Consider the following 24,121-nt stretch of genomic DNA (forward strand, 5'->3'; position numbering starts at 1 on the left):
TCCTCTTGCCTCTTCAGTCTAAGGGTGGGAAAAGCTCCCCCTTTCTGCCAGCTCTGGGTACTTCACCAGCCCTTTCTCCTTCCCCCACCCTTCACTGAACTCTTCTCAGTCACGCCATGTGAACAACACGGAACCTAATGAATACACAAGTCAGTGTGTATATCTTTGTTCCTTTAAACGTCTGTTCTAGTAACTTCCATATGATTTTCTGATCCTTGACATTATAGCATCAGAGAGACAGCAACTGACAAGGGTTCAGGCTTTGGAGTCACCTGGATTTGAATCCCAGCTCTGCCATAAGCTACCTCTCTGAGCCTCCATTTCCTCATCTATAAAGGAAGATGATAAGCTACCCATTTAGCTTATCTCAGGGTTAAATGAGATGACACACATAAAGCGTTGAGACAGCGCTTGGCAATCGGCTGAGCTGTAGCCGTCGACACTATTGGCGTCAGGGCTCCGGAGAGGGCTGATGTCCTCATACCTGTTTGGAAACGTACGAGGTGCTGCTGTTGACACACACGAGGCTCTCTTCGTTGCAGCAGCCGCCACACCGGAACACGTTCACGCAGGGGGGCTTGAAGAACGTGTCAGTGCTTCTCCCCAGCTCGCTGGCCACCTCCACGCACGTCTCTCGAGGGCTGCACTGCGTCCTTTGCCATTCCTCATCTATAACTGCGGAGAGGCAGCTCGTTGGGCCGGCAGAACAAAGGGCCCTGACATGCCCACGTGTGCCAGGGTTACACTCAACACCGTCATTCTCACACGTGCAGCGCTTGGTGATTTCACTAGATGGGTATTTGGGGTCAGTCCTTTAACCCAGGATTGTGTGCAGAAAATTTACAACCAAAATCTGCGTTCCTTCCCATTTATACGATCCCTTCGTAGACTCTAATTCTACTTTCCGTTGGTGCTGAACACCATGTTCTGGATATAACTACATCGGGTACATCTGGAGAAGCCTGCTAATAAGGAAGTAAATGGATGCACATAAAGCAATGACATGTAAGCATTATTTATTAAGCAATTTACAGGACACAGCTGGATAGCATTGCTTCTCCTTGAAGCCAGGTGTGGGTAGGTTTTAGCACCATTAACAAATACGTTTCGGGAATTCCCTGGCGGTCCAGTGGTTAGGACTCCATGCTTTCACTGCCGAGGGTGCGGGTTCAATCCCTGGTTGGGACACTTAAGATCCCACAAGCCGTGCAGTGCAGCCAAAAAAATAAAAAATAAAATTAAAGAAAAAAGAAGTATCTTTTTATTGGTTGCTTAACTAACTATATACGGCAAACTCATGAATGAAAAGTTAAGTGGAACTAATCTTTCCTCAAGTCAGAGTGTTCTCATTTGCAAATGCCCGATACTGATGTTTCTATCAAATGATGAAATAAGCTAGTTCATTTTTTTTTAAATAAAATTATTTATTTATTTATTTTTGGCTGCTTTGGGTCTTCATTGTTGCGCGTGGGCTTTCTCTAGTTGCGGTGAGCGGGGGCTACTCTTCGTTGCGGTGCGTGGGCCTTTCACCACGTTGGCCTCTCTTGTTGCAGAGCTCAGGCTCTAGGCGCACGGGCTTCAGTAGTTGTGGCACGCGGGCTCAGTAGTTGTGGCTCACGGGGTCTAGAGCACAGGCTCAGTAGTTGTGGCGCACAGGCTTAGCTGCTCCACGGCCCGTGGGATCCTCCCGGACCAGGGCTCGAACCCGTGTCCCCTGCATTGGCAGGCGGACTCCTAACCACTGCACCACCAGGGAAGCCCAAGCTGGTTCATTTTGATGAAAGGAGCAATATTCTGGCCTTTCTAGCTAATTTGTGGGAAACAAGAAAAAGAAACAAGCCTCGGGGAATCAAAAAAGATTACATACATTCTTGTAAAACATACTCGCCTTTCTCTCAAAGTTTATTTTTTTTTAATTAGATTTTGATGCTTTGATACTTAATGTTGCATAGCCTTTCTATGGCCGTTTTTGGGAAATGATTCAATTTTATGATAAAGACAATATTTAAAGACTTTCTTTTAGTTTGCCATGGAATTGTAGAGTTGATTATACACTGGGGTGGAGGGGAGTGGTGAAAACCCTTAGTGGTTGGCAGCTTCTAATCTGACCCTCCATCACGCCCACCTCCTGGTGTTCACACCCTGTGTAATCCCCTCCTCTGCGTGTGGGCTGGACCTAGTGACCCGAATGTTATGAAGAGAATACAGCAAGCGTGATGGGATGGCACTGCCACGATTAGGTTAACAAAGACTGATTTCCATCTTGCTAGCAATCACCATCTCTCGCTGGCACTCTTTTGCCTTCTCAGCTTGCAGGCTTGGATGAAGCAAGCCATCACGTTGGAAAGGCCCACCTGGCAGGGGACTGAGGGTGGCCTCTACCTAACCGCCAGTGTGGAGCTGGGACCCTCAGTCCAACAGCCTGTCTGGAACTGAATCCTGCCAACAACCTCTGAGTGAACTTGGAGGCACATCCAGCCCCAACTGAACCTTGAGATGCTGCCTGTGACCCAAGTTGACACCGTGACTGCAGCCTCCGGAGAGACCCTGAAGGAGAGATACCAATTGAGGCTATGTCTGAAATTCTGACCCACCGAAACTGTGCGATAAAAAAATGTTGTCTGAAGCAGCTAAGTTTTGGGGTAATGTGTTACAGTGATAGATAAACTCTTCTCCATTTTTACCCCATCTTCAAAAATTTGTAATTGGTCTCTGCCCAGATTCTGAATTCCTGTATATGTGAACATGTTTCTACCAGAAGGGATAGAGAGAACTTCTATCTGGAGGATACAGATAAAATATTATTGTTGCAGATCTGACGCTAGTCTCTAAATTATTCTCTTAAAACATCTTTTCCACAGCCTTTTTCCTTTTCCGCCCATTAATCTCAGATTTCCTCATATGTTGCTTTCTTCAATCACTGAAAACACAAAATACGTTTGGCTGGCTGAAAAGCACTGCATATGCTACACAATTTACCTAAACTCTGTTTTTTCATCATAAAATCTTCGAGTCCAAGAAACCGTTTAAAATGTCTGATTATGAACATTTATATACAGGGTCTGAAGGTTGTAAACATGAGAGACAAATTACCCAATTAGGTACTATTTAATTCACTATTATTAATCACAAATCCTTGAAAAAACAAGTAATCAAGTTATACAAACATTCCTTGTTTAAAATGCTATTTAAATGTTGCTTTCCATTTTCTTTTTAATAAAACTAAGTTTTCAAAGTCAGAGCATTGTGTGTAACTATGACCAATGACACTGAGCAAAGGCTTCATACCTCTACTTTCATTACTACTGCCCAGCAGGACTGCTCTTCCTCAGGGAATTACCCTGAAATCCATGAGGGAGAGTTATAACAAATTATAACAAATTATAATTGGGATACCACACCGATTTGATTATTTGTTGCTTCTAACTTACTAAGTAACTTTAGATGATCCCGCCCCTCCCATGTAACAAGAGACATTTCAGAGTTGGCAAATTCCATAAATAATTATGTTTTTAAAAAATATTTTTGAAAAATTTTTATGGTTTCCTCCTTAGAAAATGTCAATTTCGACATGAATGCCTTTTTAAAATCACCTCCTCTTGGTTTTATGGTAACGCTTCTCTATCTCCATCTTCACAGAGCATCTCCAGGCTTGCCTCAGGCCTTCAAACAGGTAATCTGGTTAAGGCCCTGAATCTCCAGATGAGGTCTGATACCTTTACTTTCATGAAGTCCTTGCTAATTCACCACATAGAAACAACTAGAGCTTCAGACCTCTGGCTAAATTGGGTTCTAGGCCATGGTTCCAACCATCTCAACTCATTTAGACACAGTCATACAGATGCACACCAAGCGTCCTCTTCACTCCCGGGCTCTGGTGCTACTAAGGTATTGATCCCACCTATGCACAGCCTTCCCCGCAACCAACAATATCGTCCTTTTACAAACGGAAGAAAATAAAGATAACTCTACAGAGAAAGAAAAGAATAATTTTGGCTGAGCAGTCAATTTAAATTATGTAATAGCTACAATCTGATACCAGGTAATCATATGTTAATCAAATCTAAAATGCTAAATCATCAATGCCACGGCGGTTTCTTGTGCTGTTTTGACACATCATCAAAAAAGTTAAATGCCTAATTGGAGGCCGCACAACTGTATTTGGCAAGCATGTCATTCATTATAGGACAGTACATACAGACAATAGTTTACTTATAAAGATCCTCCAAACCTTACTAGGGAAGAGTCATTCTCTTTATTTCAAATCATGTTATTTTCTAGCCCAGCGTCTGGATTCTTTTGTCTAGAGACTTTCCCCCTCCATTATTCTCCTAGTAATACCAATATGCATTATTCCAACTCAGCTTCTAAATTCTACTTTTCATTTTCACTTTAAAAAAAAAAATCACAGGGGCTTCCCTGGTGGCGCAGTGGTTGAGAATCTGCCTGCCAATGCAGGGGACACGGGTTCGAGCCCTGGTCTGGGAAGATCCCACATGCCGCGGAGCGACTGGGCCCGTGAGCCACAATTACTGAGCCTGCGCGTCTGGAGCCTGTGCTCCGCAACAAGAGAGGCCGCGACGGTGAGAGGCCCGCGCACCGCGATGAAGAGTGGCCCCCGCTCGCCGCAATTAGAGAAAGCCCTCGCACAGAAACGAAGACCCAACACAGCCAAAAATAAATAAATAAAATTAATTTTTAAAAAAATCACAGAATTTTGAAGACATGAAAAAGCTATACCTAATCTATTGGTTTTTATCCATGTATGTATGGCCGTAGAATGCTCCTTATTAATGAATACCCAGGTTGTTTTATTTTTTAAGTAAACTCAATTTTTTTTTTCTATTAAGAACAGGCTTTCTGGGTTTCTTTTGCCCTCACATCTCTGAGTTAAATATATTTCCATATTGGGAAGTGTTACTTGGTGTTGAATTTTGATCTCAAAATCATATTGGGTATATTTCTCTGTGGAGTAAACACAGGAAACCAGGACTCTCCACTAACACTGAAGCTATGAAATCAAAGACCCCCTTGTTTTTTCTCCCAGACACGTGCCCGCCCTACTCAAACTTTTCGAAGAAGTTGGCGCATTTGTTACTATCTGATAAAGAGTAAGAATTGGCCTCCGCACGCACACACCTACCTTTTAGCGTCTCAATGTCATAGAAAGTGGCCGCAAACCTGGTGGACCGATGGGATGCTGAGCGAGAGTCCGCGCTGGTGAGACTTTTGAGCTTCAGTCGGCATCTCCACAGCTTCCAGTCCTCGAAGTGGGTGATCTGCAGTAGTTCCTCCAAACCCGAAGCCGCCCTAATCTGCTGCTCAGATTGTTCTAACATTGACCGGGATGCCCGCTTAAAGCGAAACAAAACAAACAGAAAAACTGGCTTACAGGCAACTTACTCAAGTTCTAGTTTGTCTTGATAATATTCATTGCTAACACTTACAAGTGTAAGTAGAGCTAAAAAGAAATTAGATTATTCAAATGGACACCAGTACCTAGGAAAAATGACATCTAGTAGTTCTGATTCACATTCTGTTCATTTATGATTGATGGAATGACTTATTCCCCCTGGGTTCTCAGAACACTTAAAGACAGTATCGTAGTGGGTTGAATGGTGGACATTTAAATGACATGTCCACGTCCTAGCCCCCAGAAGCTGCAAATATGACTTTTTTTTGGAAAAGGATCTTTGTAGATGTAATGAAGTTAAGGATCCTGAGATGAGGTCATCCTGGATTATCTGGGTGGACCTTAAATACAAAGATAAGCATCCTTATAAAAGACAGACGAGGGAAGACACAGACACAGAGGAGAAGGATTTGTGAAGCCGGAGGCAGAGACTAAAGTAACGCAGCCACAAGCCAGGGGTCGTCTGAAGCCACCAGAAGCTGGAAGACTCAAGGAATGATTCTTTCCGAGAGCCGATGGAGGGAGGATGGCCCTGCTGACACCTTGATTTTGCAACTGGATTCCAGAACTGCGAGAGAATAAATTTCTGTTGTCTTGGCCATCAAGTCTGTGGTAATTCAGTATGGCAGCCACAGGAAACTAATATAGATTTTAAAATCACACTATTTTGTGCAGGAGCCAATGACAATTGTTTTCATCTGTTATTTGAGACACTGACCCACAAAGTCTTGGGGACCCTGCCTACAGTCACACAAGAAGGAAAGATTTTAAGAACCTGATAATCTGAATTTGCTGACTTCTAACCCTCTGAACTTTTTTTTCCTTTTTAAACCTGTTTACTATTCCAAAGACATGATTATTTTTTCTGAAAAAATACACTTCTAGAGCTTATGTTGAAAATTTCCTTTGCACACAGTTGCATGAACTGTATTGACTGATACAACCCATGGATTTATGAGGAAAAAAAAGACTTGGCTGATAAAAGATTCTCAGTATGCAGTCGAATTGTTCAAAATTAGGGACTTGGTTATATAAATAATGATATATGCATACAATGAATACTATGTGATCGTCAAAATCAATGATGTAGATGTATACTGGGACAGAAGGAATTGAGTCCTCCCTGGAATGTGCTGGAGACATAATAAGGTAGTCTGCTATGGTTAAGGACGTGGATTTTCTCCTGCTGAGCCTGTGGTTACTGAGTTTATGTTCTGCTGTGTGGTTTGCATATGCATGCTGAGGACGTGTTTTTTAGAGCTGGGGTGAGGGAGGCGAGGGAGGGAAGAAACAGTGTGGCTGCAGGATGGTGCTGAGACAGGAAGGTGGAGCGAGAGGTGAATGTCAGCTACCTGACAGGGGGAGGGGCAGTGGGGGAAAACGGAGATGAGCAAATGGCACTTCCATCTGGACACTGGGTGGTGTGATGTATATCCTCCTCCACTGCCCCTCAAAAACTTTAGTTAAAATCTGTATCATTTAGCAGTGTTTTGGGAGTGGGATTTTTTTTTCTTTTTTTAAAATTTTTATTGGAGTATAGTTGCTTTACAATGTTGTGTTAGTTTCTGCTGTACAGCAAAGTGAATCAGGTATACGTATACATATATCCCCTCTTTTTTGGATTTCCTTCCTATTTAGGTCACCACAGAGCACTGAGTAGAGTTCCCTGTGCTATACAGTAGGTTCTCATGAGTCATCTATTTTATACATAGTAGTGTATGTATGTCAATCCCAATCTCCCAATTCATCCCAACCCCCTTTCTCCCCTTGGTGTCCATACGCTTGTTCTCTACGTCTGTGTCTCTATTTCTGCTTTGCAAATAAGTTCATCTATATCATTTTTCTAGATTCCACATATATTGTTAATATACGATACTTGTTTTTCTCTTTCTGACTTACTTCACTCTGTATGACAGTCTCCAGGTCCATCCACGTCTCTGCAAATGGCACAGTTTTGTTCCTTTTTATGGCTGAGTAATATTCCATTGTATACATGTACATCTTCTTTATCCATTCCTCTGTTGGGGATTTTTTTTTTTAAGCTATGATGATGGATACCAAGAGTTGTCCAAAAGTGGGTGTTCAAAAGAGCAAGTGTGGTCCCAGTCATGTATGATACAGTTATGATATCTCTTTAAAAATTATGTGTGTGTAATGTACATTATATATACATATATATAATTAACTATGGTTAATCATATGTATCAAATTAAATATATATGTAATATCTGGAGGAATATACATGAAAATATAAACAATGGTTAATTTTCTAGATCAACGGTTGTCAAACTACAGCCCCCTGGCATAATTTAGTCTGCTGCCTGCCTGTCTTTATAAATAAAGTTTTACTGGAACACAGCCATGTCCATTTACTTACATATTGTCTACAGCTGCTTTTATTCTAGAATGGGAGAGTTGAGAAGTTGCAATAGAGACCTTCATAGCAGTTTCAATCTGAGGCCACCTGTCCTTTTTTTTTAACAATTCCTTAATGTTCTCAGTTATTGTATTTTTCATTATTCCAAGTATTATATTGTCTCTATTCTCTTCTTTGAAACATTTATCAGACATGTATTGGAGCCTTTTAATGATCTTACATGTGCTTTCATATTTATCTATTTTTTCCTCTTCATGTTTTTAATGTGACAGGTAACTTAATTGGTTCCTCTTCCCAATCACCAATTCTCCAATCGTGTGAGTCTAGAGTTTAAGTTTTTAATTTCAATTACCATATTTCTAATGTCGAATATTTCTACTTTATTCTCCTTCCCATCTGCATTTTGTTTCATTTCTGTACGGTTTTCCTAATTTGTCATTTTTGTTTCATGAATATTAGTTCTTTATCTCTTTGAGGGTTGTAAATAGACTTAAGTATTCAAATTGTTTTATATTTTAACTTCATATATATGAGTTGTATCCCGATTACTCATTTTATTGGCTGTCTTTCTCAGTAATCATTACCTCTATGTGCTTTGGAATTTTGTTTAGTAGTTTCATCTTCATTGGGAGATTCGTTTTTTCTTTCTTCATTTAAAGGTCTGTGGTTGCATCCCCTGACACTCAGGGCCCTGGGTCCAGAATCTTACTGAGTATTTATGACTCAGGGATCAGCTCAGCTCAAGCCCTGCCTTGTCCTCTGGCTCAGGTTAAGCAGTTTCATAGAAGACACAGCTCCAGGCAGCCAAGAGCAGTAACCGTTCATCTCTCATGGATCTGATGGATTGCACTCATGGAGCCCATTACCCACTGGAACTGAACTCTTGGTGGCCTTCACCTTCCAGAAGAGTCCATCAGTTCTGCAGCTTCAGCTTCATGGTTTTTTAAAAAATTATTTTTCTTGAGATACAATTGACAGCGTGGTATAGGTTTAAGGTATACGACATATTGATTTCTTCAGCTTCATGTTTTTGGTACCATTTCTGCAAAATGTTTGCCATTTGCAGATGTTTATCATCCTGTGATCAATTTTACATTTTATCGATCATTGCTATGGACTAGAAACCATCTCAAAACATGAATGTAGAAGGTCATCTTGCTTGGAAGTCCAGATGTGAATGTGAATGTGTGTATGTACATGTGTGCATGTTTTAATAAAGGTGGGAAAATCTTGAACATGTTTATGACCTGAGGGAAAGAACCAACAGAGAGGAAGAAACGGAACATATGCATGAGAAAGCAGGGACCTAGAGGGGTTGGTGTGACATAAGTTCCAGAGATAGGTAGACAGAAGATGAATGAATGAGAGGGTCTGAAAGAGGAGGCTCATAGAGATGATGCGGGTCTGTAAGTAGCAGGACTGCTTGGGACCTATGATTTCTCACTTCTTTGAGAAGTCTGAATCAAGGCAATTTTCTGGGAGCAAGGGCTGGAGGAAGCTTGAAGAGCATATATAGGGTTTGGGGAACAGGCACTGAATTTCAGGAGCGTGCCACAGCTGCTTCACCTAAGAAATTTGGGGATGAAATTGAATAACTGCCAATCTCTCCAGCGACTCAAATTCAATGATGTGCCATCAAGGCTCGTTTTTCAATAGTTTCTCTTTTCATGATTATTCATTCCCTCTTCTAATTGGACGCTAAAACGACTTCATATTCAATCCACTCTGCGAAATAAAATTTTGTTACAACACTGCTTCCCCATCAAAATAATGAAAACAATCAAATAGCTTTTTGTATGTTTTAAAAATTGTACTCTACTGAGAGGATTTTTATTTACTGAGGCAAATCCATAAATACGGAATGATAAGGCTTCATAGCTCTTACAGGTTTCAATTCAATCTGAGAAATATTTTTACACTATCCAACCATGAGAGCTCAGAGGGAAATAAACCTCTGGATTGAATTTAAGCCATTGAATGGCTCATACGACTTACCTCATCATAAAAAATGAAGTGTTTACTCAAGTACAAGTTATTTAAGCATACTTTAAGTCTCATAATTTAAAACCTAGTTTGAAATAACTGAGAAACTGCCAACAGTTTATTTTGCTCTTACAAGTGGAGGTATTGAAAATTTGGAATAAGCAGAAACCTGACAGCCAATTCATCGCAAGGGTGGGCGTATGTTTACAAAGGGTCAAGAATAGCTGTTTGTTTCCAAGAGGCTTTCTGCACTAGTTGATTTCTGTATAATTAACTTTACCTACTTGAGCAAGACAAACATTAAAATTAGAAAGCGTAAGTATAGGTCCCAGTACATATTTAAACCATGGATTTCAACGGTTTTAACTACCAAACGTTTGCCAAGTAAGCTGCTCCTAATTTCTTCCTATATTCTAACGGAAGTGTTAATCAAAACTAAAATAATTATAAAGTACTCAGCAAAAGGAAGTGAGGCAGGGTTACCAGGTCTCTGCTTTTTGTTACAGCAACATCTTTTTATATGTCTGTGGAATGAATCCAAGACTGTTAGTAATTTCCCTCCTAAATAACAAATCATTCTCTGATGTCTTGGCTACCACAAGCCAGTTTCCAAATTGTGAGGTTTAAGGTATTTGTAACAAGATTTTACCATTATTTCAGTGCATACTGCTTCCTGAGGTACAGAATGAAGGGTAGCCACTTTCTCTTTAGTTAATTTCTAAGTTCACATGGTGTTCTCCCCGAGGAAGCATGAGCATCTCCATAGCTCAGGCCCAGACAGTCATCTACACCAAGCGTGACTAAGATATTTGGAAAGGTATGGTGCTGGGTTTGGAGGAGGACTTTGCAAGTATCCACGCTGTGGGGAAATCAAAGGCCTTCTGTACTCCTAATAATTTGAGCTCTCAATTTCCATGCCCTCTTCCTCCAAAAAATATCTAGTCAAGGAACACATTCAAAGAGTGAACAAAGGCATAATTTGGGGATATCAAGGAGCCTCACTGAAAAAAACAGCAGGAGGTTGACTTTGGTGGCGGCACAGAGCAGGTTTGAGAGTGGGAGGGCTGGCAAATAAGACTAGGAAGAGAGGTTGGTGCAGTGGGGTACCACTTCACATCCACTACAATGGCCACAGTCAAGAAGACAACATCAAGTGTTGATGGGACTGTGAAATGGTGCTGTCACTTTGGCAAAGAGTTCAGCAGTTCTTTAAAAAGTTAAACATAAACTCACCATACAGTCAACCAATTCCGCTCCTAAGGATTACCCGAGACAGAAAATCGATTATTGGCTGCCCGGGGCTGGGAGTGGGAATGAAGGTTAATTGTAAAAGGGCACAAGTGATCTTATACGGAAGATGGCTGCACCACTCAGTGGGTTTACTAAACACCATTGAATTTTACTTCCAACAGGTGAATGGGCAAATTTTACAGTATGTAACTTGTATGACAATATAGTTGTTTAAAACAAAAAAAAGAGGAAGGATTGGAAGCTTAAAGGCCAGGCTACTTATTTCGGAGGCAATGGAAAATATCAGACAGTTGAACAATGGGATGTCACTGGACACCCATTTCATTGGTTTGCTCTTTTGTTCATTTCTTCTTTTTTTTAAAATTAATTAATTTATTTATTTTTGGCTGAGTTGGGGCTTCGTTGCTGCACGTGGGCTTCCTCTAGTTGCGGCGAGCGGGGGCTACTCTTCGTTGCGGTGCCCGGGCTTCTCATTGCGGTGGCTTCTCTTGTTGAGGAGCACAGGCTCTAGGCGCGTGGGCTCAGCAGTTGTGGCTCGCGGGCTCTAGAGCGCAGGCTCAATAGCTGTGGCGTGTGGGCTTAGTTGCTCCACGGCATGTGGGATCTTCCCGGACCAGGGCCCGAACCCGTGTCCCCTGCATTGGCAGGCGGATTCTTAACCACTGCACCACCAGGGAAGCCCTGTTCATTTCTTCTTGCTTTGGCCTTAGTCCATGCTGTTCCCTCTGCTGGGAATGCCCTCTACTCTGTCTAGCCACACCTTTCTCAGCCAGGTGTTACCTGCATAGGGAAGCCTCCCCCACTACTCCCACCCTTGCCTAGGTCTGATCTGTCAGTCACATGGATTCCGAGCTCCCCATCCTTCTCCCCAGCGCTTACCACCACTGACGCTAATGAATTATTTGTGTCATTACTTACTTAATGCTTGTCTTCCCCACTGGGTCGTTCAGGACCACTGGAGTAGTAATGATATGTTTTATTCAGATAGCAATAGTAAGAGCTATAAATTAGGAGGTTGGGATTAACATATACACACTACTATATATAAAATAGATAACCAACAAGGACCTACTGTATAGCACAGGGAACTCTACTCAATATTTTGTAATAACCTATAAAGGAAAAGAATTTTAAAAAGAATATATATACATAGGGACTTCCCTGGTGGTCCAGTAGCTAAGGCTTCACGCTCCCAATGCAGGGGGCCCGGGTTTGATCCCTGGTCAGGGAACTAGATGCCACAGGCCACAACCAAGAGTTCATACACCACAGCTAAAAGATTCCGCACGCCGCAATGAAGATCCTGTGTGCTGCAACCAAGATCTGGTGCAGCCAAATGAATAAATAAGTAAATAAATATTTTAAACTAAGTAAAAGAAATAATATATATACACATATATGTATATATATGTATATATATAACTGGATCACTTTGCTGTACACCTGAAACTAACACATTATAAATCAACTATACTTAAATTAAAAAAATAGTAAGAGCTAAATATTTAATATTTATTAAATGTGTGAATAAATAGATTCATCAAATGCTATAGAAAATTTAACCCTGAGATTATTCACTTATTCAAACTGCATCACTTATTTTCAAGGATCTTCCTCTGAGTATCTTCCTTCCAGGTCCAAATCAAATGCCACTTTTTCCATGAAGTTTTCTATGAAGTCCCTTAGACTATATTTTTAATGAGCACATTGCATTTCCCTTACTATACTGTGATCTCCTTGAGGGTAGATCCTCCTAGAGGGTCAGGTTCATCTTTTTATATAATAAGTACTTAATGCATATCTGAAGAAGGAATTTATGAGTAATAAATATAATACATACACGCATTTGAAAAAGAGTCATCAGGCCCAGGTTTGTGTGGTCTGTTTAATCTTTTGTATAGAGCGATGCTTCTCAAAACTTCCTGTGCATACCAATCACCTGGCAATCTTGCCAGGATGCAGATTCTGATGGAGTAGGTTTGGGGTGAGACCTAGGATGGTGCATTTTTAACAAGCACCCAGGCGATGGTGATACTGTTGGTTGGCTGGCCACACTTTGAGAAGTAAGGGTTTGTAGCAGAGGTTCTCAACCTTGGCTTCACCTTGAACCTGCCTGGGAAGAAGCCTCACAGAAACACTGATGCTTGGATCCCATCCTCAGAGATTCTCATTTTCTGGTTCTGGGCTACAGCTTTGCCATGAGGATTTTGCAAAACTTCGTAAGTGGTTGCTAGTCTTAGGAGAAGCTGGGTGAGAGACATACAGGCTATTCTCTCCGCTAGCTTTGCAACTTCTCTGTAAATCTAAAATTATTTCAAAATAAAGTTTCTTTAAAAAATCTTTCCAAGTGATTTGAATGAGAAACACTCATCTTGGGGATGGTGCATGCTGGTTTAAGTTCAAAGGCCTGGGTGAGTGCCTGAGCCCCATACAAGCCCATTGAGTGGGGAATAAACGGTAGATGTATGCTGAGAAATAGTCTTATTCTTTAAACCCCTCTGAGTTATACCGTGGATTCAAAACACTTGGATGAGTATCTTGCTGAACTGGATTTTCTAAGCCTTTTCTTAACTCAAGTCACCGGATTGATTGTTTGTGGCCCACTTCCCAATCTGTATGACTTTTTCAAGATTGAAGACCAACAAAACTGTTTTCCAGGCTAAACAGCACGAGGAGAGCAGCTGCCTTATGTGAGACCATCCTAGATGACAGGAAAAAAATTCCCAAGGAGCCAAAACAACGCATTTCTCCCAAACAGAATTAAAAATAATAGGTACTGCTTTAACTTACTGGGATTTAATTGGGAATAGTAAATTCTAATACTTTCACATGGCAGTCTAGAAAATATTTGAAGGCACATAGAAATTAGGACATAAACACAATGCCAAGGGGAAGGGGCGTGGCTTGGGAGTACATGGCTGAGATCCATCCTGCCGCTGAGCTGTCAGAAGTTACGAGTTGCAAAAAGCTGTTCTTGGGTCATTCCAGTCCTTTGCCCTTAAGAATCCTCCTGTTCTAGATACGAAAAAGGAGACCAGCTTTGCAAAATTCCCCACTGGACCTCTCGAGAACTGTGGGTCGATGTTTCCAAGCCTTTCAAAACTGATGATTCTATTCTGTCAAACTGTTGGCAATGTGTCTTCAGGAAGTTTAGTGATAAGGGGGTGGGGTGAAGAGAATTTGTATATCTGGAAGATCCAGAAGCTTCAGAGTGTGCGGTGGACGGAACACATTTCACACAACGTTCCCTAGATTTGCTTAGGGATTTACAAGTGTTGCCTGGGGAACCAGTCCTTTGATTACTGGGCCCTGGAGTTCAGGAAACCACAGTCAGCAATTCGTTTCCCTTTGCAGTGGGTCTAGGGAGTGGATCATGTTGCAACACAAATAATTCCATGCTCCCTCTACCTCTTAGCAACTTGTTTCACTGGAAATGCATTTTGCATTTCATCTTTAGCTGGATGTTTAAGGCTGAGCCCAAACCACCAACTTTTCCCTGGTTTGGGATCCAAGTTGTACCGCCACGTTCCCACCTGTCCACAGACACCGTTCCCCCACCCGCTTCCCCTTTCTCACTCCCCCACCTGTTAAGGAACCCATGCAGGCCATGTTAGACTTGCGAGGCCAAACTGAAGTTTTGTGCCTTTGCGTCTTGTAACTCTCAAGTGGAAATTACATCCCCCGAAAGGAAGCTTTGCCCGATACTGGAAACCACTCTGTGGTCTGGACAGACGGCTGATTGGTGCGGGAAGAGCATGGATGAGAATTGTCCAAAACTGGCTTTGAGTGGTAGAGCATTCTGGGAAATGTGTTGGCAGTTTCTCATAAAGTTCAACAGACACTCACCATATGACCCAGCAGTCCCACTCCTGAGAGTTTACCCTTGATAAGCGAGGACTTAGGTTCACTCGAAAACCTTGACGTGAATGTTTGTATCAATAGTAGCTTTCTTCGTAAGAACTAAAAACCTGGAAACAACTGTCATGTCATTCAATATGTGAATGGTTGCTTAGGCAAACCGTGCCACGTCCATCCCATGGAATACAACTCAGCCGTAAAAAGGAATGAATGGCTGGTACCCCCAGCAACTTGGGTGGATCTCAAAGGCATGGGGAGTGAAAGAAGCCAATCTCAAAAGGTTACTGACTGTATGATTCCATTAATAACATTCTCGAAAAACCAGAAAGACAGTGATGGAGAACAGAGCAGAGGTTGCCAGAGGCTGGGAGGAGGGTGTGACTATAAATGGGTAGCATAAAGGAATGTTTTTTCTGTATCCTGATTATGGTGGTGGTCACAGAAATCTCTGTGTTAAAATTCACAGAACTGCACCTCAAATGGGAAAAATGATAATTTTACCGTATAGTAACTTTAAAAAAATAAAGTAAGCTGGCTTTGAATCCAGGCACTGCTCCCTTTTAGCTATTTGACCGTGGGCCAATTATTTAATTTCCTTAAGCCATGGTTTCCTCATTTCAGAAGGCAACGCTAACAATATCTCATAGAGCTGATGTGGAGATGACCCAAGGTCATACACGGGAAAGGGTCAGATATAGGGGAGGCATCCAATAATGCTCATTTCCTTTCCTTCCTCTCTCAGGGGTGGGGCATCTGGTCCTGGGTTGGGGTTTAGAGGTGCTTTATGGCTTTGATTTCCCTTAGCAACCAGAAAGGCGAGTTTGAGAAGAGCAAGATAGAACAACTCCAAGCATGGTAAATAAAAGTTAAAAAGAGAAAACCTTTTCCAGGGTAAATCAAGGACAAACTTTCTCTTTTTCTTCTTCTTTTTTTTAAACATTTCTTGCAGGTATTTTCAGATGAAAGGCCAACTTAAAAGTGTCTACCCAAGCTTTACATACGTCTTTATAGGTGGGTGAGGGAAAACCACCCACTTCTTCAACCTCTGTGTTTTGCCATTAGGGTCCAGCCATCCCCAGAACAGATGGTACCTAATAGTATGGGCCGTACCAACTGAGGGCAGGGAGGAGAACACACGTTTGCTGATAATGATTCACATGGAGCCAACCGAGGGCCTGGTCCTGCTGCTATGAAATCCAGAAACCTGGCCATTTGCGGGCCCTCACACTATCGGTGGCTCTTTTACTCAGGCAGTTCTATGTTTAAATGTGTATATATGAGAAACTCAGGGTGTTGAGTTAATCTTAAGACTTAGGAAAGGAATTAGAGATGCAGAGAAAGTGTGTGTGTGTGCGTGTGCATTTGTGCAAGTGTGTGTGCACAGCTGTCTGGGTATTTTAAGGGGATACTAGATGGCTAGGATATCTGGGACCTCCACATGCTCCAATTTGATGAATACTGTGGGTGGGTTTCTCCCCAGCCAAATTGTCTAGCATGTGGGGAGAGGTCTATGCCTGCCTTTACATGTTTTAAATCCGTGCTCCACTCAAATGCCTCTGCTCCTGTTGGATGCATCTATGCTTAGAACATGTGGGGACAGATGAGTGAGGGATGGGCTCGAGCGGCAAAACTCTAAAAGGATGTTCTGAATAACCCCAGGAGAACATACTCCTAAGGTCTGTTAGTCTTTTTTCTTAATTTATTTATTTTTATTTTTATTTATTTTTGGCTGTGTTGGGTCTTTGTTGCTGCGTGCGGGCTTGCTCACGGGCTCAAGAGCACAGGCTCAGTAGTTCTGGCACACGGGATTAGTTGCACCGCGGCATGTGGGATCTTCCCGGACCAGGGCTCGAACCCGTGTGCCCTGCATTGGCAGGCGGACTCTCAACCACTGCGCCACCAGGGAAGTAAGCCCCTGATACAGTCTCTTTATCACTGATCTGAAAGATCAAGGGCCCAATGTCTAAGGAAACCATCCAAAGCCTTTATGGTAATTAGGTTATTGTTAAAAACAATTCCACCGCCTCTATGCCTCCACCCGTCCTCTCCCTGCCCAAGACAGGAGTGTATTTCTCAGCCCCATTGATGTTGGGCCACGTGGCCTGCTTTGACCGATGGGATATTATGACATGATGCAAGCAGAGGACTGAAATGTATTTATGACCGCACAGCCCTCCTATGTTTCCACCATCACCGTAAGCACCTGCCCCTGCTGGCTCACTGATCCGAGGCAGATGAGAGTCATGTGGAGCAGACCCATACTCAACCTATGGCTCCAGCCTTGATCCTCTGCCTTCCAGCTGACCAACAGTAACGTCAGTGAAAATAGGTTATCGATGTTTTGAGCCACTGGAATTTGGACTGGATTGTCACACTGCATTATTGTTGTAATAGTTAACTGCTACAGCCCTATCTCAGCCTAAGTGTAACACAATCCATTGGGTGGACAGAGGATCTTTATGCCAAACCTCATCCTCTTTTTTACAAGGCAGCCCTGCCGTGCCACTGGCAGTCAGCCCAGAACGCCCGTTTTCACCTTTCTGCCTAAAGATGCAGTGGTCCCATGCCAACATCCACTGCTCTCTTCTTCCTCACCCATAACCATTGCATTGTCTAAGATGCGCAATGATCCACAGTCTTGCTGTGAGAGTATCGTTATGAACCAAGTTATGAACTGTTCTTTTCGGAGGGTCTCTTATATAGGATGAACTCAGGGTATTCCTTCAATCAAAATCACACTCTTCCTAACTCCCTCCAAAATGGAACAGTAAGTAACAACAAAACCTTTGCCACAGCAACATTCGACACATGTCATTTTCTTTCTCCAGAAATGATTTTAGGCAAACCTAGATTTCAGGAAAGCAATACTTGTCTCAAAGATGTGAGTGGTATAATTATTTAGATGACAATGAATGACAAAAAAGAGACACATTAAAATTTTCATTATTACTTAAAGTTTCAGGCATTAAAATTATCCTTCTCACAGGCCAAGCTGAGCTCCTTGGCTGCTGGTTAAGATATGCAAACAACTGAGACATGTTTATTTTATAAACATGTCATTTCCACTCATGTGCCCGGCACATGGTGGACATTCCACAAATGTTCACTGAACTGAATGTACAGCTTTCCTTTTCCCAAGAAAAAGGAGCCTCGTGAGCAGCAGAAAGAAACCCGAGGGTCTTCCTTCCATGACTCTACCCCAGTGTCCAACCACACTCACCTCCCATCTCAATGGTAAGTTCAGAAACATTTAGAAGTGACCAAAGTTGTGTGTACTATAGTCATTAATACTATTCACCAAAGAGTTCCAGCCTTCTACCTTCTGAGCAAATGGAAGGCTTGCACTTCCTGGCCCCTGGTGGTTGGATGGGGCAGGGGGTCAAGGGGCTGTGACCGGAAGTGATGTGTGTCACTTCCAGGCCAGAGAATTTAACTGCCAGGGTGAGGCTCTCCAGGGCTTTCCTCCCCTCTGTCATGGTGACTAATGGCATTCAAGATGGGGATGCCCAGCCAGCTTCATCCTGATGTGGAGCTCACCCTGGACAAACCAGGAGGGTCACGTGGTACAGGCAATAACTACACCTTCTGTTGTTCAGGAGCCGCCAAGACATATGGAGTGTGTTTGTTATCACAGCAGATCCTGGCCTAGCCTGACTGATTGAGCGTCTGCCCAGAGTACTCTGCCATAATTTACCACATCTTCACAAATCACGTGGTGCAGGATGAAAACACAGCACTTTCCAAGGATCTCAAAGATGAAGGAAATCATCCAGGTGTCCAAGTTTTATCCATATCTGCTGTGTGGCCAGATGCTGCTTTGCCATCTCTTTCTGTGACCACCAAGCTGGAAAAAATGGGCTAAGGTGACTTCCTTCTATAACTGGCTCCTAGAAGTAAACACCTTCTAGGATAGCTTATGGCTGAAAAAATACTGCAGGATTCTTTGATACCTCCAGCCAAATCCTCTCTAATCTCCACAGGAAAATAGCACAGGGTGAATATACTGCCTGGGTATCTCAAAGCCTAGATGCCTAGCCCATCAGTCAGTAACAAATACTTTTTTAGTATCCATTCTATTCCACCTTTGCACTAGGTGATTGGGAAGCTGAAGTAAACAAGACAACGAAAAGTCCCTGTCCTCAAAAAGCTTTCATGCTAGTCGAGGGTGACAAAGCAATAAACCTATATATACACAAGCAAATAAAAAATGTCAGGTACTGATACGTCCCATGAATAGGATAAAATAGTGTAATGATACAGATCAGGGTTGGCCAACTTTGACCTGTGGGCCAAATCCAGCCCGCGGCCTCTTTTTATATGGTCTGTGGTCTAAGAAATCCTTCCTACAATTTTAAATGGTTGCAACAAATGGAAAGAAGACTATTTCGTGATGCATGAAAATGATGCACAATTCAAATTTCAGTGTGCATGAAGTTTTCCTGGAACGCAGCCACACTCTACGTGATCTGCCCTGGCTACTTCTCCAAACTCCGGAAGTGCGGCTCTGGCCTCCGCTCTCCCTACTGCAGCCACACCGGCCCCTCCGCACGGCCACTGCAAAAAGTGGCCTCTGCCTCCCTCACTTCCTCCAGGGCTCTGCACAAAGGAAACGGAATCAGAGAGGTCTCCCCCCCACCCATCCCTCTGTGTCTCCGCCCCCTTCTTGATTCTCTTCATGGCACTTTTCACCCGCCACACGTGGAATATGAGTTCCATGAGAGTTGAAACACTGCCTTATTTCCTGCTGCATCCGACACAGTATGTGCTCAATAAATAAACAAATGAATTGTCACATGTTGGGAAGTGCTAAGGAGAGGCAAGGGAGAGCCTTTAGGAACAGGACATCACAACCAGTCAAGACTTTCATGATGCAGGGGGGCCTCAGAGTGGCTTTGCTTTATAATGTCCTAGTATCTTGGTACAGACTATAAGATCTAGTGGTAAGACAGAGAGAAAAGAGGACTTCTGGACTTCCCTGGTGGCGCAGTGGTTAAGAATCCGCCTGCCAATGCAGGGGACACAGGTTCGAGCCCTGGTCCGGGAAGATCCCACATGCCGCGGAGCAACTAAGCCCACACACCACAACTACTGAGCCTGCGCTCTAGAGCCCACGAGACACAACTACTGAAGCCTGCACGCCTAGAGCCCGCGCTCCGCAACAAGAGAAGCCACTGCACCGCAATGAAAAGTAGCCCCCGCTCGCCACAACCAGAGAAAGCCCGCGCACAGCAACGAAGACCCAATGCAGCCAAAAATAAATAAATTAAATAAATAAATTTATATAAATTTTTAAAAAAGGGGACTTCCCACCATAAAAGCAACCTAAGAAGAAATACGGAGACTGGGATTGACATGTACATACTGCTATGTTTAAAATAGATAACCAACAAGGACCTACTGTATAGCACAGTGAACTCTGTTCAATATTATGTAATGACCTAAGTGGGAAAAGAATTTGAAAAAGAATAGATATATGTATATGTATAACTGAATCACTTTGCTGTACACCTGAAACTAACACAACATTGTTAATCATCTATTCTCCAATATAAAATAAAAAGTTAAAAAAAAAAAGAAATGTCTCATCTCACCTCATCTCAATCATTTTCCCAATTGTGGATAGTTTCCCGCCCTCTCTGTTAATCTCAAGTGGTGGGAAAGAGCTGAGCTTAGAAATGTGCTCAGAAACAATTTACTGTCACTTGTGTCCCTCTTCCTCTAGTACCTCTAGGCTACTGTGGTAATGATAAAGGTGCCTGGGAGTTCCAGATGGTCCTACGTTACATTCTACATGGAAACATCCGTGTGTCCAAATACTGCATTTTCATTCCATAAATTGTCTTTATAAGACTGTCCGAAGAGCAGTTCCTTAATGAAACTTGCTCAACATGCAGCTTTAATGTGATTTTTTTTCTAGAGCTTTTAGGGGTCTATACTAAAGGCTAATCCGCCAAGTCCAAATCAGGTGGTTGTTTTTTTTGGCCACACCATGCGGCCTGTGAGATCTTAGTTCCCTGACCAGGGAGTGAACCTGGGCCTTGGGCAGTGAGAGCGTGGAGTCCTAACCACTGGACCTCCAGGGAATTCCCCAAATCAGGGGTTGTAAATTAAAAAATAAGTCATACAAGGAAGTACTATATTCAAGCTATAAGATACAGAGGGTCCTACTGTATCCTGAATAGCAATAATAGGCTAAAGTGATATAAAAGCTTCAACCACCAGTTAAGGATAGAAAAGATCTGTGTACAGAAGCACGTAATGCAACACATTTACCTATAAGGCCATAAATGAAGAAGAAATTAATGGAAAACATTTCAAATGTATTTTGTGCCAAGGATGGTGCCTGATATGAAAGTGGGCACGAGCTCGTTGGGCCATCTGACTAGCAACGAAGTCAATGGACTTCCCTGTGCACGACCGTAGGGAGAGCAGTGGGGGCGGGTCTGCTTCCTGGAATTAAATATGGAAGGTGCATCTTAGTCCTTGTTATTCAATCCCCTTTAGAGACAATTTCAGGAGAAGGCAAGTGACACAAAGGTTATGAAGTCTCGTGAGCCATGTGGCTTCTCATGATACTTAGAGGTGTCCCACATTCCTGTGGATCTTGGACTTATTCCAGTCTCTGGCCGAGTTTGAATGACTCCACCACTCAGCAATAGTCTTCCACCAGTGAAGTTATGAAAGAGAGGGCTAAAAGGTCGTGTGGGGAAGAAGGAAACAAATTCCGTCAGAGAAGAGTGGGGCAAACCTACCAGGACCCGGAATTAATCCTTTGTCACTCTCCTGGTATGTCTACATCAGTGACTTTCAAAAGATTTATGGTGATGGCTTCCCCTAGTGACTTAAGGGGGTGCCAAGATTCCTGGTGACAAGCAATGCTTATCAAATACACCAGAAACAGTGCTGGCCAGAAGGTCAATGTGAACAACAGGACAGTGAGGTTGCAGGTATTTATTTATCAAATGCCCAGAATGTCTACACTATTGTACTCAGGGCTGTCACATACAGACGTGAGACTATGTGCATGGAGCATCCTAGAGTTGTGCAGTGCACGCTCTGTGCAACTGTATATGACTACCCCAACATATATAAAAGCTGGAGAAAACAGACACAGAAATAAATCCCATATCTAGGTGGTTAATCTGATTATACTAGTGAGCCAGAAAGAGGCACTGGGTTAATCTTATTTCTAGAAGAAAACACATTCTGCTTAGATTGAAAAACTTAGCAGCTAAACAGTATGCACAGTAGATTTGAGTTGAGATTTTCCAACAGATTTATCTCAGTTCACAAATTCCATGCACTACTGACCCCAAACAGCTGTCCTAAGTACAGCTGGCAAGACTAATGAAATCAGGATGCCTTACACTCAAATGGCATTGAGAGCAATTGTGCAGGGTATTGGTAGCCTTTTGCATGGTTACTGCAGAAAAAAAAATGTTCACAGACTCGTGTAACTGTACTAGAGGCACTGCTAGTCTAAGCTGAAAAAACAGGAGAATGTTCAAGGCTAGAAAGTGACCACTGTAGGGGAAGGGCAACCTAGCGATAGAATTGGCATCGTTGCCATCCTTTTGGGAAAAGAGGTGGTTAGAAGAGGGGAGGGTGGAGAGAAGAACACGCTCACGGACCTACCACCAAGGAGGACCCTGGACACATCTTATAATAAATGAAACATTTTTATCTCAAAAAGCACAAAATACATTCATATCCCAGTGTCCAAACTATTACCATCTTGAATATGCTTTCACACTCAATTTTGATTTAAACAAGAAGTACATTAACATTAAGAAACACATTTCTTCTTGGATTTTTCTCTTAAGAGAAAGTTACGGGGGAAAAGAAAATGTATAATAACCAATATGATATACCTCCTTAGCCCTCACCACCCACTCCTAACTACGCCCGAACTTCTGTTTAACTGTACGCACGCCTTTCCTTCGCATCGGAAAGATTTAATTGAGCCAGGGGTTGGGTGGACTTAAAAACAGCTGAACAGCCTGAAAAGCCTTACTTACTTCAAACAAGTCTGATTTTTTTCCTCCTGTCCCCTAGGCTCAAAATGAGATTCCCTTTTACCTGCGATCTGGCATTGAGATCCCACATCCAGGCTGTTGGCAATGAAGTGGAGCTGAACGACGGTGATCTCTCTCGTGTCCGTTTGGAATTTGGAAAGTTAGAAAGGTGTCGCTTGCTGGGCAAGGTGACTCTCTACCCCTAACACAGAGTTCAACCTTCGCAGAAATACTGTGTATCTCCTTCTGTAGTGTAAGTACATCTGTGCTTTATACATAAGAGTAAGACGTTTTCACCCCCAAGGACCAATTTTCCCCTGTTGGGGGCGATATCACCCTTGTTGAAAATGCATTTCCTAACGACAGCTACAAAAACTCAAGTCCACTTTGATTGTTCACGGCCAGAAATTCCAAAATCAATAATGATTTAGCACCACTTCAGTCAAAACAATTATATCTGAATCATTTTCAAAATCAAAAGCTGAGAAAAACAGTATAGTCTATGAAATACAATAAAACTGGGCGAAATAGTGCTCAGTCAGTAACATACCAGTTAATTTTTTTTCATTACTCTCAGTTCATTGGGCTCTATCTGATGCTTGCTCATAGAATCAAAGATTTGATTATGGTTGAGTTTTACACACGTTTCAAAAAGCAAAGGACCAAAACGACTTCAGAGAAAAGATTTTTCTAGATGGTGGCAATGGGTAATTTGGAAAACCAGATAGAAAACATCTGTAGAAAGCATGGCAGTTTTCGATTTACAGAAGAAATTAACTAACTAAACTAACTAAATAAAGGAACGTTTGCTCAAGCTCACAGATGACCTGAAAATAAACAGCCCACAAAGTTATGTGTCATAAAAACAAGTCAATGCTTCATGAGAAAATCACTGTGGTACAGCAGAAAGTAACACAACATTGTAAATCAATATGTTTCAAATAAAAAAAATCACTGTGCCATCTGCACATACAGTTGAGGGGAAACTTTCATGTCCTATTACATCTCCAAAAGCCCCCACCCCCAGCGTTTTGAAAAACTCATGGCAAGAATCTTAGTAAGCCTAAGAAACAGAATACTCATTAACAAGTACAGAATATATCCTGCCCACTACGAGGAGTGTTCTGCATCTTTATATTGTCTCAAAAATAGTGGCGGCAAAGAAAGAACATCCTCTGTATAAGCCAACTTAAAAATCTGCATCACATGAAAAATTGAGCCCAC

The 24,121-nt window shown here is 42.3% G+C and overlaps 1 protein-coding gene across 2 annotated transcripts in view; it reads right to left on the reverse strand.

The window, feature by feature from the left end:
* Positions 1-24,121, reverse strand: part of VEGFD (vascular endothelial growth factor D) — a 36,183-nt gene that overhangs the window by 11,259 nt on the left and 803 nt on the right. The window contains exons 1-3 of one of the 2 annotated variants that reach the window (XM_082447243.1): positions 22,962-24,114; positions 5,144-5,354; positions 485-675 (exon numbers count right to left, since the gene is read on the reverse strand). In XM_082447243.1, the coding sequence (XP_082303369.1) occupies positions 485-675; positions 5,144-5,354; positions 22,962-22,988 (429 nt within the window). In that variant the 5' untranslated portion in view covers positions 22,989-24,114. Of the gene's footprint in view, positions 1-484; positions 676-5,143; positions 5,355-22,961; positions 24,115-24,121 lie in introns of those variants that run through there. The other variant, XM_082447242.1, reaches the window with a different exon arrangement.

Source organism: Balaenoptera physalus, assembly GCF_965194825.1.
Source record: "Balaenoptera physalus genome assembly, chromosome: X".
Lineage (NCBI taxonomy): Eukaryota > Metazoa > Chordata > Mammalia > Artiodactyla > Balaenopteridae > Balaenoptera > Balaenoptera physalus.